General features: G+C 45.4%; 1 protein-coding gene and 1 long non-coding RNA gene across 2 annotated transcripts in view; one reads left to right on the forward strand and one right to left on the reverse strand.

Moving 5' to 3' along the window:
- The window catches only part of hecw1b (HECT, C2 and WW domain containing E3 ubiquitin protein ligase 1b), a 58,841-nt gene that overhangs the window by 24,479 nt on the left and 17,034 nt on the right, over nt 1-17,328 (reverse strand). The window contains exons 4-7 of the mRNA XM_064345547.1: nt 15,878-15,972; nt 11,544-11,619; nt 8,425-8,594; nt 457-599 (exon numbers count right to left, since the gene is read on the reverse strand). Of these exons, the coding sequence (XP_064201617.1) occupies nt 457-599; nt 8,425-8,594; nt 11,544-11,619; nt 15,878-15,972 (484 nt within the window). The remainder of the gene's footprint in view (nt 1-456; nt 600-8,424; nt 8,595-11,543; nt 11,620-15,877; nt 15,973-17,328) is intronic.
- LOC135260678 (uncharacterized) lies at nt 4,119-5,196 on the forward strand. Its single transcript, XR_010331718.1, has 2 exons — nt 4,119-4,271; nt 5,117-5,196. It is a non-coding gene; the product is annotated as an uncharacterized LOC135260678 (long non-coding RNA).

Below are 17,328 nucleotides of genomic sequence, written 5' to 3' on the forward strand. Positions count from 1 at the left end.
ACACCATCCTTTAACCATCTGAGTAGGTTTTTTGGAATGTTTTTTTCAAAATTCTAAGTCAGTGTTCTAGAACCGCTACTACTATCACCAGCAGTGACACACACACACACACACATACACATTAGCATTGGGTCAGATACATATTTGAAGTGCTTTACATCTGTAGATGCTGTAAATCCAAAAACTCACTCTCAATCTTTCAATGAATCCCATTGCTAACCAGTGTGCACAATGAGATGAAAGAACTACTGTTCTGAATATTGCAGAAAGCAGATGGTCTCTGGTAGATGGTTAGCAATCTACAAAAAAATATCCCTGGTGTCTGAAGGGTTAAAGTAGTTCAAACAGTCTGATACACACAGTGAAATGTCACCAGGAAATTTCGAGAAAACTGTAAGTGAGAAAATGGGATCACATGGGAGGGGCTAAAGGTGATGATGTCACGCGGTGGCCTACCCAATGGCGTGCTTCTCCAGCAGCCTCTGGACGGGCATGGACAGCTTGCCCAGGAAGCGCTTGATGATGGGACGGCTTTTGGCAAACTTGTCCTTCACCTCGATCTCCAGCACGTCCGTGGGCAAGGACACGAAACTGAAACGCTGTTTTTTTTTTTTTAGAGAAACAAGCAACGGGACGGTTTCAGATGACAACACTGAACTTCATGCAAAATTAGCAAATAACATCTACTTTCAATGGCTATGAATAACTGATACATAATGAGCATTGCACTTTATCAAAACTTGTGCATTGTAGTTGCTCCAATGACCTTCAGTATGCACCTATTGTGCATTGTTTTGGATAAAAGCGTCTGCCAAATAAATGTAAATGTAATGCAATGTTTAATAACGTATAAATTGAATAGGTATGTTCCTTTCTTTCACTGGGAGTTTGGTGGTGTTTAATGTCGCTCTCCATGGTGCTGAAAGTGTCAAGACTGGGTGCAGCCACTGGGAGCTGTCCAGGGTGCTGCTCATGCTACGGTTGACACTTTGCTGCAAGACGACACCTGATTACGAATTTTTTTCCAGGTGTGTTTTGGACAGCCTCATGACTTTTTGCACAAATACCACCTACTGAAAATCTCATGTGTCTACAACGGAGGTGCAACTGTATTCGTATTTAACCAGAAGTGCTACACACGTACACATAATAATAAACAACGTGACTATTTAGTACAACATGGTGGTACCAAATATGTAGTAGCAAGAACATTAAAACACACACAGCATTCAGCCCATCTACGCTTACACACAGCTTCCAAATGCCTGTGTATCTGGAGCTTCCGATTCATACTCTGATGCCTGAAACAAAATTGATATTCGTTCTTGGAGAGCTGATCTGAACACACGAGAAAGGCTGTCATTCCTGCACGACGGTAAACGCTGGCTCAGGCTAATCTGTATCTAATCTACGGTCATTTCTAACAGCAGCAGATACCAAACGAATAAGAAAAGGCTCCTACGTGACTGTACGACATGAATACAAATTCTTTTTTTTTTTTTTTTATATGCGGAGGATCTGACCAATCAGAAGAATTGTTGGCCTCTGCTGCAGGTCGGTTTATCCTTGTGTAAACTAAAAGAGACATCATCATGAAATTTTCATGCAGGTTGTCACGCCACCTGCTTGCAAATGCATAGCATCCTGTGCAACAGTTCAGAGAGAATGTTTTCTGGCTATCCGTTTATACAGCTCGGCTGGATTTACACGTTTGTTGCTCAGCAACGCAGTTAAGAATCAGTGCGCTGTTCGTGGGCCAACCGTTCGGGGCTGATCCCGATACCCACCTGGGAAGCCTCCCTGCAACCTTCTGGCTGCAAGCCCAGTTTGAGCTACCACTGCCTGTACCGTACTGCAATGACCTTCCACAACTCATTCCTTTCAGCGCAACAAAAAGCTCTCACTATTAAAAATGATCTTTTTTTTTTGTCTGACAGGACTACTTGGAAGATACTAAAATATTTACATCCAAGAATGAGTCCCTCTCCCACATTTCCAATGTTTGGCACTGTGGGTTTTTTCTCCTCTTAATATATCTCTCTGCTTTAGAGAAAGCTTGCTGTGTGGACCATCCTATGTGTCATAATAAGAATCTGGTCCAAATATATATGTATGTGTCTCTCTGTGTGTTTGTGTGTGTGTGTGCGCGCATGTGTGTGTGTGTGTGTGTGCGTGTGTGTATAGTGTGTGTGTGTGTGCATATGATGTGTGTGTGTTTTAAACCAAGTGAAATATCCCTTTAAGTTGAAAGCTTAATCTATGAAAGCACACACAGCACGTACCATGGAGCCATAAGGCATGGACAGCATCCAGGGATAGGCAGCCAACCCCCCCTCTCCCACCCCCTCGTTCCCCACCCACCTCAGGGCCCCACCCTCCCCATTGGATCACCATTAACCCTGTGTGGGAGCCGTCACCATGGAGACGAAGCAAGGGCCTGCCTATCCTGACGCAGTCGTCGTTTGCCTTGGGTGAGTCTCGTTGCAGCCAGACCCCGAGCACTCTGACTCTGACTCTGACCAATCACGCTCCCTGGGCTCAACAAGGACAATTAACCCAGCGAGGTGGCCATCGCCATGGAGATAGACATGCTGGCCTTTGCCGTCAAAAACAAAGTGAAGGTCATGTGATTAGATGCAGCCCCTGCACAATACTCTGTTTGCCTGTGTGTGTGCGTGTGTGTGTGGTGTGTGTGACGTGTGTGTGTGTGTGTGCATGCGTGTGTGTACGTGTGTCTGTGTGCATGCGTGTGTGTACGTGTGTGTGCATGTGTGTGTGCATGCGTGTGTGTGTGCATGCTTGTGCATCATTAGCCTTGCCAGAGCTTCATAAAATGGAGACTACAGTTTGACGACATGCAGTCAAAGCCCATCAACGAATCTGCATTCAAAGAAAAGAAGTCTGGAGAACTATGGAACTGCGAACAATGAGAAATCTGAGTACTTCTTGTGTTATATTAATTTTGAAAACATTTTGGAAAACATATACAATAACCCAAACAACACACTAAAATAAAAGCAACCAAAGCGGTTGCTTTTTTTAAATAAATTTTAAAAAGCATCCAGCTAAACCTTGTGAATGAAGGCAAAGTAAAAAGCACCAAGCCGACTACTACAGGCTGCACAAATTACAGCCCCTCCAAAAAACAAATATCCACGGAAACGGAACAGGCGAAGAGCTCATTTAATTGAGATGGTGTAGAATGCTGCAGACATGGAAAAGTAGGAAATCACTTTCCTTCCCAATTCACCTCCTTTCCTCCACCGGCCTGTGACCTATTTTCCGTCTTAATCTCTCTCTCTGTTTCCCTTCTCTCTCTCTCCCTCTTTCATCCCTCTTCTCACTCTCTCTCTCAATATTTCGGTCTCCATATATCTCCCCATCTCTCTCCACCCTCTCTCTCATCCCACTTTTCACTCTCTCAATATTTCCGTTTCCGTATATCTCCTTCCCCACCTCTTTCGCTCTCTCTCTCTCTCTCTCCTCCTCTTCTCTCCCTCCCTCCTCCTCTGTCTCACTCTCCCTCCTTCCCTCTCTCCCCTTTCTCCCTCTCTCTCCCTCCCCCCTCTCCCTCCCTCCCTCCCTCTCTCTCTACGCGTCTCTCACATGAAGAAAACGTGCCCTGGTTGTAAGAGCCGGTCATTATTAGCGCGTTAGAGTTTTTCCCCCTCTCAGCACCAGGAAGTCCTCAGACACGCAGCGGCACCAAGCGTCCCCGTGAAGGGCAATTTAAGAGTGACATCACTTTGCTCCGCGACGCAAGAGAAACACCCGCGCCCTCAGAAGCGGATGCGACGGGTGGCCATATTTTTTTGACGATAAAAGCCTTTAAATGGGGCGCGGGAGGGAGAGAGAGAGAGAGAGAGAGAGAGAGGGAGAGGGAGAGAGAGAGAGAGAGAGAGAGAGAGAGAGAGAGAGAGAGAGAGAGGGGGAGTGCGTGTGAGAGAGCGAGTGAGAGAGAGAGAGAGAGAGTGAGAGAGAGAGGGGATAGAGAGAGAGAGAGAGAGAGAGAGAGAGAGAGAGGGGGATAGAGAGAGAGAGAGAGAGAGATAGAGAGAGAGAGGGAGTGTGTGAGAGAGAGAGAGTGAGAGAGAGAGAGAGAGAGAGAGAGTGCACAAGCACAAAATTTCAACTGGCCATCCTAAAATTATTCAATTTGGTTCTGAGTGTAGGTTACTTCCCTGACATCTGGAACCATGGGCTTATAACACCAATATTCAAAAATGGAGATAAATTTGACCCAAACAATTACCGAGGCATCTGTGTGAACAGTAATCTGGGGAAGGTACTTTGCAGTATCATAAATTCTAGACTTTTAACCTTCCTTACTAAACACAATGTCTTGAGAAGAAGTCAGATTGGATTTTTACCAAATCACCGCACAACTGATCACATTTACACCCTACACACCCTAATTGAGAAATATGTAACCCAAAACAAAAAACAAATATTTGCTTGCTTTATTGATTTTAGAAAAGCATTTGATTCTATTTGGCATCAAGGGTTATTCTACAAAATTATTGAAAGTGGTGTAGGGGGTAAAACCTATGATCTAATAAAATCAATGTATACAGGGAACAAATGCGGCATAAAAATTGGCAACAAAAGAACAAATTTCTTCTCTCAGGAACGTGGAGTAAGACAGGGCTGCAGCCTTAGCCCAACTCTTTTCAATATTTATATTAATGAATTGGCAAACATATTAGAAAAAGCTGCAGTGCCTGGTCTCACTCTACACAACTCAGAGATCAAGTGCCTGTTCTACGCAGATGACCTGGTTCTCCTTTCCCCCAGTGAACAGGGGTTACAGAAAAGCCTAGACCTGCTAGAACAATACTGCCAGACCTGGGCCCTGGCAGTAAACCTTAACAAAACTAAAATTATGACATTCCAAAAAGATCCAGATCTCAGGGAACAAAACACAAATTCATGTTAGGAACACACTACATTGAGCATTCCTCAAATTACAATTATTTAGGGCTAAAAATCAGTTCTACAGGAAACTTCAACATTGCAGTGAATGAACTAAGAGAGAAAGCACGCAGGGCCTTCTACGCCATAAAACGACAAATTTGTGTAGAGATTCCAATTAGAATTTGGCTTAAAATCTTTGGAGCTGTAATCGAACCAATTGCTCTTTATGGCAGTGAAGTGTGGGGTCCACTCATCAGTCAAGAATTTGGCAAATGGGACAAACATCCAATTGAAACCCTGCATGCAGAATTCTGTAAACATATCCTGAAATTACATAGAAACACAACAAACAATGCATGCAGGGCAGAATTAGGCCAATACCCATTACTTATCAAAATACAAAAAAGGTCAATCAAATTTTGGAAGCACCTAAAACAAAGTGACCCCCACTCACATCAATACAAAGCCCTGCAATACCAAGAGTTGAGCAAAGCAAACAATCCCCTCACTCAGCTGGTCCTGAGCCTTAGTTCCCCACATACACTAACACACACTAACACCTCACCTGTTCAGGATCAGAACAAAACTACAAACATAATTAGAATAAACCAAATTGCAACACAGCTGAAACAGAATTATATAACCTACTGGGAAACTAAAACAAAATTGCAAAGTAAAATGAAATGTTATTTGGCCCTAAAAAGACAGTATGCTGTAGCGAACTACCTGACCACAGTTACTGACAAAAAACTGAGAACCACCTTGACGAGGTACAGACTCAGCGAGCACCACTTAGCCATAGAAACTGGCAGGCACAGACAATCATGGTTGCCAGAAGAAAATAGATTGTGCCAACAATGCAAAGGCAACCAAATTGAAACGGAAAAACAGAGAGAGAGAGAGAGAGAGAGAGAGAGACAGAGAGAGAGAGAGACAGAGAGAGAGAGACAGAGAGAGAGAGAGAGAGAGAGAGAGAGAGAGAGAGAGAGAGAGAGAGAGAGAGAGAGAGAGAGAGAGAGAGAGAGAGAGAGAGAGAGAGAGAGCCTCGTTAGCATCGCTAACAGCTCTGCGGCCGCCGCACAGCGGGCCTTCATTACGCATTGTTAGCGGTAGCGCTGGCGACGGTCTGAAAGGCGCGTACGCGGGGCCTCGTCTGAGAGCTGACCCCCCCCGCCCCCCCACACCAGTAAAGCACTGCGGGCGCGGGACTGTCATCGCCAGCTTCTTTACCGCCGGCGCAAAGAAAAATATCGATCGCGCGATTTGAGCGTGAGCGTCCTTTAAAAAGGTTTTTTAAAAAAAGCCGAACTGGTCTTCAGACAAGAGGAGTCTCCGGCGTCTCCACAAGTCAGTTACACTTCCCTCTGGTCACAGAAAGCCATGTGGCCTGTGCCCTCGCTTCAGAACCACGGTTCTTGCGATTGGCTACCTGCAAAGTATGAAGAAAGAGACTCTTTGAAAGATATTTTTTTTCAGAATACAAGCGGCAGAGACTCAGGACACTCGAGGCACAGGATGAGTCTCTTTTGTTGATTTAACTAAGAACACAACCAGCGATTGGTTCAAAACCAATACCCATGACCCACTGGTTTTGCCTGTGCTAAAAGGTTTTGCACATGCTAAAGGTCTCAGCAAATCAGGCCCTCAGTGAATGTTCTGTTGAGTAAATGTCTTTCATGTTGCAAATGTCAGTCATGGTTGCATTTTTACCATCTGGCTGTGCACAAAAGAAAAATAGCATCTTCAATATACCATAAAGATTTGGGAGAAAGTGTTGAAAAGGTATTCTAATCTGATCACCGACTGTCAGCTGACCACCGAACCTCAAATAAGTGGTGTAATAAGTAGCTGATTTGAATCCTTCTCTGCTCTGTTCATTGTTTGACTGCAGCCCAATCTCTTTGCTGTTTAACGTGTTCAGGTTTAATGTGGCATGCAGGCAGGGACAGTAAAGCCACTGCATTAGACACAAAATTACGCGAGAAAGGAATCGTCCGCTGACAGACGAGCCTGTAAAACGGAAAGCTGGTTAATCAGGAGAAACGTGCGCAAGGGCCATTACAAGTTTAGAGAGCTAAGTTCTCCGCCTCCAGTTTAACAGCTCAGCAGTCACCACCGTTCAATGTTCTCACCGGGAACACAACTAGCCGCATCACAACCATTACCCTGGTGACACAGCTCAGGAGGTAAGACCGATTGTCTGGCAGTCAGAGGGTTTGCCGGTTCAAACCTCGCCCTGGGCGTGTCGAAGTGTCCTTGAGCAAGACACCTAACCCCTAACTGCTCTGGTGAATGAGAGGCATCAATTGTAAAGCGCTTTGGATAAAAGCGCTATATAAATGCAGTCCATTTACCATTTACCATTTGGTAAATTCCCTCACACCACCATGACATCATCGCTTAACTGCCTGGAACTTTTCCCCGTTAAGACTTCTTCCCATTTATTTACCAGAAAGCAATGGGACTTACGCAGTGAGAACTCATCACAATGCTACAGGCTAGTTCAAGTATTTTCTGAAGAAATTGCTTTTTTTTTTTTCACATCCTCATGAATCACCATTCCTGCGTAAGCCTATTCATAACCGAGGGAGAACTGACAGACTAATCTGAAAAAACTGATCCAGAAAACCTTCTCAGGTACTGATAACGCGATTCAGCGGGAAAAGATGTCTGCAAGATTCCGCAGGAGCATACTGCGGAACAAATGACCCGCGACAGCCCCCCCCCGTGATTTCCGTTGTCGTTCTGTTCTCACACGGCGAACAGCAGATTAAAAATTGATCGTGTAATCACAGTAAACATGCGCTGTCCATGTGCGCAGATACACAACTTCCTGCCTGCCTGGAGTTTGATGTGCATTTTGAAAATGGCAAAGGCGAGAAAAGTTGCACATGCAAGAACATATTGCTGAACTTCCATTCTTGAAATAGCAACTCAACTGTGTTCAAAGCCTAATCCTCCGATGCTTAGCATAGCATTTTAAGCACTTTACCACCTGCTAATATTGGGTTGGCAGGTATACCACCCCGCCAAGTTATGCCTTATATGTATATGTATACAGCACAGAGAGTTTGGCAATTTTCAGGGTTTCCTACAGAAATAACCACAATGACCACAGACTCTCAGCCCTTAAAAACATTCATTTCTGTACCTTCTGACCCCATTTCAACAGACAGAATTCACAAACATCTTCACACGACCGCACAATAAAGCCCCAAACTTAGGGGGATTTTGCGTTTTCTCCTTCTTCTTTTTCCTGCCTGATTACATCATCACAATGCTCCAAGCCCGCAAACAATATGTCTCCCCATTGGACAGTTACCTACACCAGCCAATCAAAACATTACACACACACACACACACACAAAATACACATATATATTTTTCACCAAAATTTTTTACAACTGACTGCAAACATTTGAAAATTTCAGCCTTAATGGCTGCCCAGGCCCGAGGCTAAGAACCGCCCCGTCCCGCCCCGCCCCGTCCCGAATCCCGGACGGCCCTCACCTCTCTCTGCCACACGGGGTTGACGGTGTTGTACACGATGCCCGAGCGCTTCTCCTGGCCGTGGTGGGGCAGGGCGGGGAAGATGCTGTGCTTGCCGGGGTGGATGGCGATCTTCAGGTACGGGTCGGGGTTAAAGAACATGCCCTTCTTCAGCCCCAGAGCCTGGAAGTCTGCCCCAAACAATCAATCAATCAATCAATCAATCAATCAATCAGACAATAAATCAATCAATAAATCAATCAATCACTCAGACAATAAATCAATCAATCAATCAACTAATCAATCAATCAATCAAATCAAATCAAATTTTATTTGTATAGCGTATTTCACAGCAATTGTCACAATACGATGCACAGACAACCCTGGCCTAAAACCCCACAGGAGCAAAGCCTAAGGCAACAGTGGCAAGGAAAAACATCCTGTGGCAGATGGGAAGAAACCTCGGAAGGAACCAGGCTCAAGGGGGAAACCCATCTTCCTCTGGCCGGCTCAGGGTGTAGATTGGTGACCAACAAAATAAGGACGATGAGAGAGTCTCAACAGAACTGGGGAACGGTCTCCTGAAACGGAACTGAGCACACTACAGTAAACACAGCCCGTAGCTGTTTATGAGAATAGCTTTAATAGTACTGTACTGTCTGTTTTACGGACTCCGCCTTGGTGCTGCACTGCTGCTTTCCCTCAACACAAATAACACATGGAAATGCAGACAAGAAGCACCATCAAACCTATTCTCATAAAAAGCTAGAGGCTATGAGAAAAGGCTTGATACTATTTTGTCTGTTTTACAGACTTCTCTTCACGACAAAGATGCTTTCCCTCTAAACAAATAACACACTAGGAAATAACATTGTAAGCAGTGAAACTCCAGCAGTACAGATGGACAAATTACTACTTTAATTACAACCGCACTACTGCAATTACAAACTACGACCGTAATTACTACAACTTACTACTGCAATGGACAAATGACCTGTTCTACACAAGATACCCGCACAAGCAGAAGTTTCCCTTGTTCTGATTACAGTACCGTATTTCCGCAAAACTCACTAAAACCTTTTAACATTCCATATCTACATAACATTCTATCACCTCAACTTCACATAGCCACAAGGCTCATTTAGCACAGATCACTGATATAGTGGTACCAACTCATCTACCCTTTCTCACAGGTGTTTGTCTTAACACACTGCATGTCCGTAGCTGCGGTGTTAAATTCACAGAATTTATCACCAGCTTCAATACCCTTCAGTAAGCTTCGCATTGTTTCCCCAACAGAAACTCATTCCACCTTTTGATGGATCATGACAAATTTGGCAGTCAGGGTAATCAACAGGCCTATCAATGCGCCATTGAATTGTGGGAGTTGGAGTCTCAGAAGGAAAAGACGACTGTGAAACATCCACATTCATCGGTATATTATGCACAGGTAGAACTGAATTGCATATATTTTACAGAAATACTTCGGATAACTCTATTACAGATCAAGGAGCAGGAAACGCTGAAAATGTGCATGGGCGGTTAGGACTGTCAGGGCGATTCGCTAATTAACTTCGGATAAATAATTAAACAGGGATGCTGTAAGGGCAGGCAAACAGTCAGCTGAGGAGGGGAAGCAGATAATGGCTCCCCGGTGACTTAGTTTTTTCTCTCGCTAGCATTTCCAGCTGTCAACAGTCGCAGTAATAAAGACGAACGGGATGATATTTTAAACGCTTCGCACGTCGACAGGATTGATTCTAGGAGGACGTCGCAAGCTTTTTAGAAAAGACGCGGACGGGGGGAGAGGCCGTGCCGAACCCTTTCCGTTTGTCAGTCCAATTGATCAAAGCCCGCTACAAGCGCGGAAAAAAAGAAATGAAAAACAAACGCAGCCAGCTGAAGTTCGCCTGGCCGCTTTGATCAATCGCAAGGAGCAGTGCAGAGCTCTCTATTCCGATGCGTGATGAATGCAGTCTCCCCCTGCTTCGGGTGTGATCATTTCATTCCTCGCGCTGCTTCCGGTAGCCCAAGAATGAACGAGCTTCTTATCGCGCCTTCCCTGGCTTGTCCGTCGTACAGCCAGCCTCAGCTCAACTGCTGCAGCAGTAGCGGAAGACTCCATTAAGACTCTCGAGATGCCGAAACGGTTTTATCGAGAAAGGATTCCGCCGCGTGTTCCGAGCCGTCAGAGACTCGGAGGAGCACAGCCGCTATGAATAAAACATAAACACAGACGAAGACTGGGCAGGGCCGTAAGAGATAACAGACCCTGCAAGCAGCAGTCTGTGCTCCAACCAGCATAACAGCCATTTGGCTACGCTCCTCAATAGGCTTCACAAAAAAATACCCGCTTCACAGCAGCTACATCTTGGTAATTGCCAATGACAGCTTAAAACCCTCCACAGATATATATTTAAAAAAATATATGCAAGAAAAATGAAGACTTCTTTGCACTGTTAAGTCAGTTGTTCCCAGATTGTATTTGAAATATGAATGTCTAGTGGAAGGACTATGTTAGTTTGATATTCTGTGTGTGTGTGTAATATCAATATAGACCCTTTTGATGATAACACTAACACAGGAGGTAATTACTTTTGTTCAGGTAGGACCATAGGACCTAAAAGACCCCCCAACACCCCACTACCCCAAGATGACATAAAGTGAAGGCGCACAGCCAATAAGACAGCGCCACTACTGGGAGTGGAGGAGTAATGACACTGAAGTGAAAATGCTGGGACGAGCCTCAACTAACCCTAACTGATATAAACTTTAATTATACTTGAAGCATTTTAAAGTATAAAATAGTGTACTTCAGGTATACTCAAGCATACTATTTTTTCACTGGGATGTGCTTATCACTAATCAATCAATCAATCAATCTTTATTTGTGTAGCTCATTTCGTACAACTGAATGCAACACACTGCGCTTTGCACAGTAAAAAAATCAATAAAAGCAATGAAAAAATAAAAATCAATAAAACAATGTCATAAAAGAACTGCCGACACAGCAAATAAATGAATAAGCAGATAAATAAGGGACCATGGAAAGATGTAAAAAGTAAAAAAAAAAAGAGTCTTAAAGCAAATTCTAAAATGAGGCGGTAACCAGGGTAACTAACGGGGCGAGGTCAGCTGACCTGACAGAGAGAAGCTGATGAGCCGGCGGCTCCCGCAGGTCTGAGTGGCCTCCTCAGTGGACACGGGCCTGAACACCTGCCGGGGGGGAGGGGACGGGGGGGGAAAGGGTTAGAGCGGGGAGAGGAGGCGGGATGAGGGAGGGAGAGGACAGAGGGAAATGGAGATGGAGGGAGGGGGTGAAAGGGAGAAAAGAGAAAGAAGGAAGGGAGAGATTGAGAGAAAGAGACTGAGCGCATTAGCGAGTTACACCTGTCAGTCTGGCTTTAAAAAGACTCTTCTCATTATTTCACATTAGCAAATATTTGGTTAATAATAAAAGATTATCTGGAGCATACAGAGAGTGCGGCATTTCTTCATGTGGACACATGATATATGGTATATTTATTTAACATAGAAAAATACACAGCTTTTGTCTGTTTGAGTTTTAGGGTAAATGGGCAATGTATTTTTATTTTTTTTTATTTTTGAATCTACGGGAGGCAACGGGGGCAGTAATGGTAGACCAGGGATGGGGGGCGGGGGGGGGGAGGTATGTCCTCTGCAGTGCAGTCCTCTGCCACGCCCGCTGGAGGACTGAGTCAGCGGGGAGAGGGGAGGGATTCCACTCACGCTTGGCTTCTCTGGCTCTCCCGCAAGTGACCACGCTCTCCCTCTCTTCTTCATTCTTCTCTTTTGGCTGTCTGACGTAAATATTGCCGCTGGTAATGATAATACAAAAACTGGGCTTGTAAAAGCTGCACAACTCTCTCTCCTCTCTCCTCCTCTCTCTCTCCTCTCTCTCCCCTCTCTCTGTCTCTCTCTCTCCCTCTCCTTGGCGTCTGCTCTCTCTCTCCTCGCCCTTGAGTTCGGTTCAAAGTTCTCTCCCTCCTCTCTCTTTTGCTCTCCTCTGTCTCTCTCTCTCTCCCCCACTTCTCCTCAATCTGCTCCTTGCTGTCTCAGTCCACCATACCCTGTTTTTTTCAAGGTGTGCTTCTTAGCATGTGCCAGCATGTCACAGCAAAATACACACGTATACGCATCAATGAAATCACCAATACATTTGTGCACACAGATGCATGCATTCTTCAATAACGTTCAATAACACACACGTATGCCGACACACACACACACACACATATGCACGCGCACACGCACACACGCCTACATTTCACGCACAGTGCATTAAGCATTTGTGATGTGTGATTTTATTATACAGTACAACTCCCTCAAGGTATCAATAATGACATCTTCGATGAACCAATGGTAAAAATACACGTCTTCTACAAAAAAAGAACAACCTCTCTGGTTCACAATGCGTACGGTGGGCGGCTGCACATGCTCAGTGCAGTTCCGTACCATCTGGAAAAGGCAGAGGCACCAGCAGGAAGCAGATGGCCCTGGTGATAAAGCTCATCTCACAGTGGCACGGTCACCCACGCTGGCACACTGCACACTTCATTCAGTCATTCCCAAAGCGGAACAACCTTCGGGATTACAACCTCTCAGCTGCAGATTTCCCCTGCCATTAACCCTTTGAAGAGAAGGGTTTTTGGAATGTTTTCTTCTTTTTTTTTTTCAAAATTCTGAGTGTTCTAGAACTATCGGATTTATTTACTAGCAGTGATTGTGACATCAGCATTAGAATGTTCAGGTAAGAACATTCTACTCACATGTGTGACCTTAGGCCTTAAAGGGTTAATGGGATTTGTGTTTCAAACGGTGATAAAGGAGTCAAGTGGACATGAGGGCCTGGATTTAATCACTAACTGACTCTCAAATTAAACGCAAACGTTAATTTTCCCAGCTTGGCGAGCTGACTTTTCCGATCGATGAACTCGCGTGGAAAAAAAAAAGAAACGAACACACCGTGAATCAGAGAGGTAAGGTAAGGACACGTGGCGATTTCACTGAGTTAATCCGCCATCGAATGAATCCGGACCAAGGCTACAGCACCCTCTTAAGCTCCTCCCCCAGCTGGCTGAGAGGCGGACGGCGCGAGCGTTAGTGAGCAGTCAATCAAACCGATTCATCAAATGTCCCCTACGGCCCACAATGCACTGCAGCCAGACACACGTGCCGACCCAAGCATCCATCACCTCGTTCCCGGAGTCCTTTCGCATCACATTCGTTCTGTTCCCCCAAATTCAGCCCCCGCCCCCTCCCCGCCTGATTCACAGGGTTTTATTTTTAAATCGACCCCCCCCCCCAGGAAAGTCACGGTGCCACTCGGATCAGATGAGGCCGAGTCAGCGTTCGCTGGGGTTCGGGTGAACCAGAATAGCACGTCAGGGGCTCTTTTTGTTTTTTGTTTTTCTGTTTTAGCAGGCCGTGTGTTCTTTGATCGGATGTGAGGCGACTGCCTCCTGCTCGGCCACAATAAACACTCCGGCCGGGAGGAGGACCGCACCTGGCTTTTCGCCACGTGACCCCAGGTTACACAAGGTCACCTCTGTAGGTGACAGGAAAATAAAACAAATTCACAAACTGCCAGTGTGTGGAGGACAAACAATATATTTACCTGTCCAGACCCACAGGTAAAATTAATTATACACGTTTTTCCCTTGACATGATTCAATCATTCATTTTTGTCTATTGAAGTCACTGCCATGCCACTCGCACCAGCATAAGCAGGACAGAAGGAGAAGCACATGCTATCTGTCAATGCACTCAGCAGTATCACATTTAGGTACTTTGTACTTTTTAGGATGGAGTGTAGCACAGTGGGTAAGGAACTGGGCTTGTAACCGAAAGGTCGCAGGTTCGATTCCTGGGTAGGACACTGCCGTTGTACCCTTGAGCAAGGTACTTAACCGAAATTGCTTCAGTATATATCCAGCTGTATAAATGGATACAATGTAAAATGCTATGTAAAAGTCGTGTGTAAGTCGCTCTGGATAAGAGCGTCTGCTAAATGCCTGTAATGTAATGTAATGTAATACTGTTATCATTCCTCGGGTTCACCACTAATGGATGACTTCCTTCCTTCCTTCTCTCATCTCCAGTCATCACTGGCAGATTTAACACTGGACATTGTACTGTGCAAGCACACTCAGAACCCGACACTTCCTGCTTCCAGCGCGGACACCGTCCTCTGATTGGCTGCCGCCCGTGATTGGCCGAGAGCATTGTTGCAATCAGCAAATCGATCAGGGAGGGACGAGATAGACGAGACAGAGCAGGGAAGGGGCTGAGGGGGAAACGGACTTGACAAAAGCGGGTCTTACGCACACGCACCGTCAGAAACGGTAACCTGAAGCGTGCGCTTCGACGCGGTATTAAATAAATCAGCAGCGATCTCTGCCTGTCCCTGGACCTCCCATTCACGCTGTCAGGAAGACGGACAGAACAGACAGACAGGAGAAAGCCTTCATTCACCCAGTAAAATAGTGCCATACTTTCCATGAACAATTACATCTATTTATCTGTGGATCCCTCTTTCTCTCACTCTCTCTCTCTCTAAACGCACACACACAGAGACAATGCTGTATGCAAAGCTAATTTACTCAAACCTGGCTTTCATAACTGATTAACTTACAGACTTAAGAAGAGTCCCTTACAAGCCCAGTTCTAATTATTTTACAGCTGTTGCTCAGAACCCTAAGAAGATTACAGGCGGATTATAGCTAATGTTAGAAGTGAGACTGCAGCTCAAGGAAACTGACACCAGTGAGATGTGCACAAGCAAACGTGCACGCATACACACACTCATACATGCACGCACACGCACACACGCGCACGCACGCACACACAAGCATGCACGCACACACGCATGCACGCACACAAACAAACGTGCACGCACGCAAGCATACACACACACACACACAAGCATGCACACACACACGCACGATATCAAACTACTGTTTGACCACCCTCAGATCATGTAATAACAGATCCCTACATGCAGTATGGGGCAAATAGGCTACAGTATGTCACATAGCCTATTTGACACCAATTAATTAAAATGTATAATCTCTTGGACAAATAAAAATAAAACAAATAAAAACACTAGACTTTTTTTGAACCTGAAAAGCTGTGAGAGATATTCCGAGAGATGCATATCAACACATCAATAAATGTGCATGTTGTGTCTAAATAATGCAGTCAGAAGACTGAGGAGAATGAAATCCTGGTCAACCCTGTGTGGAGCAGGTTTTTTATTGGAATGTTTTTTTGAAAATTCCAAATTCAGCCTTCTAGAATTCCACTACCAGTAGCGATTGTGACATCAGCATTAGAATGTTCAGGTGAGAACATTCTGATCACATATTTGTGACCTCACGGCTGAAAGGGTCAAACGGAATGTTCCGGAACGTTTCTGGTGTGGGGGGGGAGTTCGGGGGGGGGGTGCACTCACAGGAGCAGACGGGTTCTTCACCGTGACGCTGGGCGTAGTGGCTCGGAGCGCTCCGGTCACACCATGGTAGTACTTAAAGCAGATCTTCGTTTCCACTGTCAGTGGGAGGGAGGGTGGGAGGGAGGGAGAGAGAGAGAGAGAGAGAGAGAGGGAGAGGGAGAGAGAGAGAGAGAGAGAGAGAGAGAGAGAGAGAGAGAGAGAGAGAGAGAGGGAGAGGGAGAGAGAGAGAGAGAGAGAGAGAGAGATTTTATTCATCATCAGTTCAAAACAAAATTCCTATAGCTTACTTTTGCAGTTCTAACCCAAAAGAAAACAACACCAAAAAAAGATCAACAGAAAACAAGAAATTCTCACGAAAAAAGAAAAAAATGATCTAAGTGCCAAACTCAAATATTGATAACCAATTTTCTTGGATTTATCACAAGCAATCCTGTGAAAGAGAGAGGGAGATAGAGAGGGAGAGAAAGCGAGAGGTGTGGGGGAGAGAGAGAGAGAGAGAGAGGTGGGGGAGGAGATATATTGAGAGAGTAAGGGAAGAGGGATGAAGGAGAGGGAGATTGAATGAGACAGGGAGGTGGAGGCAGGAGATAGATGGACAGAGGGAGAGGGAAGGAGATATACGGGCAGAGATATTGAGAGAGATGGAGGGATTCAGGCAGAGGGATTAAGGGGGAATAAGATAGAAAGCCAGGACAGAGAGACAAATGGAGACAGAAAGAGAGAAAGAGGAAGAGAGAGGGAGCGAGGGAGGGGGGAGAAAGAAAAAGAACATTGCGACACTTCCACACACACATGACCTACGGTCCCCCAGGTCTCTGATGTCATTTTTTTTTCTGTGGCTGGAGCGAGGGTGTTGCCGTGGCAATAAATTACCATCATTCCGTGCAAGCGGAACAGAGTGACCTTCGCGCGCACATCGTCGTGGTGACACGCAGCCCGCGGAGGAATCGGCCGCCCCCGGTACCGGCTCACCTGAGCCCACGTTTCCCTAAAGGGACGATATTCCCTCACCAGACCAAGCGCTGATGCATCCAGACAGACAGGAGAGTATCTCACACACATACGCAGGGACTGGAACTGAGGCCCAAATGCTCTACCAGCCAGAATGTCTTTTTTTTTTTTTTTTGCTTGCAGATCACGGTGGTGCCCCTTGGCCTTACCGCACTTTAGCCGTTATCTGTGGTGAGGTAACCGAACAACGCCGTTGGTTCAAATCCTAAGTGCCCTTAGCCTTTTAAGCAAGAAATCTGTGTCTGAACGGTGTCCAAGGTTGACTGGCGTTCAAAATGTGAGTTGACCTGAACAGAGCAAGTAAATGATATGATGTCATTCCCGCACAGCACATATTCTGTGAAAATTACGACCAAAAATTCAGGATATGATCAGAGCTTCTCCAAAGCATTTTTGACATGGACTGGAGGTACAGTACACACCTCCAGCTCATGAGTGTG

This window comes from Anguilla rostrata, chromosome 8 (genome assembly GCF_018555375.3).
Source record: "Anguilla rostrata isolate EN2019 chromosome 8, ASM1855537v3, whole genome shotgun sequence".
In the NCBI taxonomy this organism is placed as follows: Eukaryota; Metazoa; Chordata; class Actinopteri; order Anguilliformes; family Anguillidae; genus Anguilla; species Anguilla rostrata.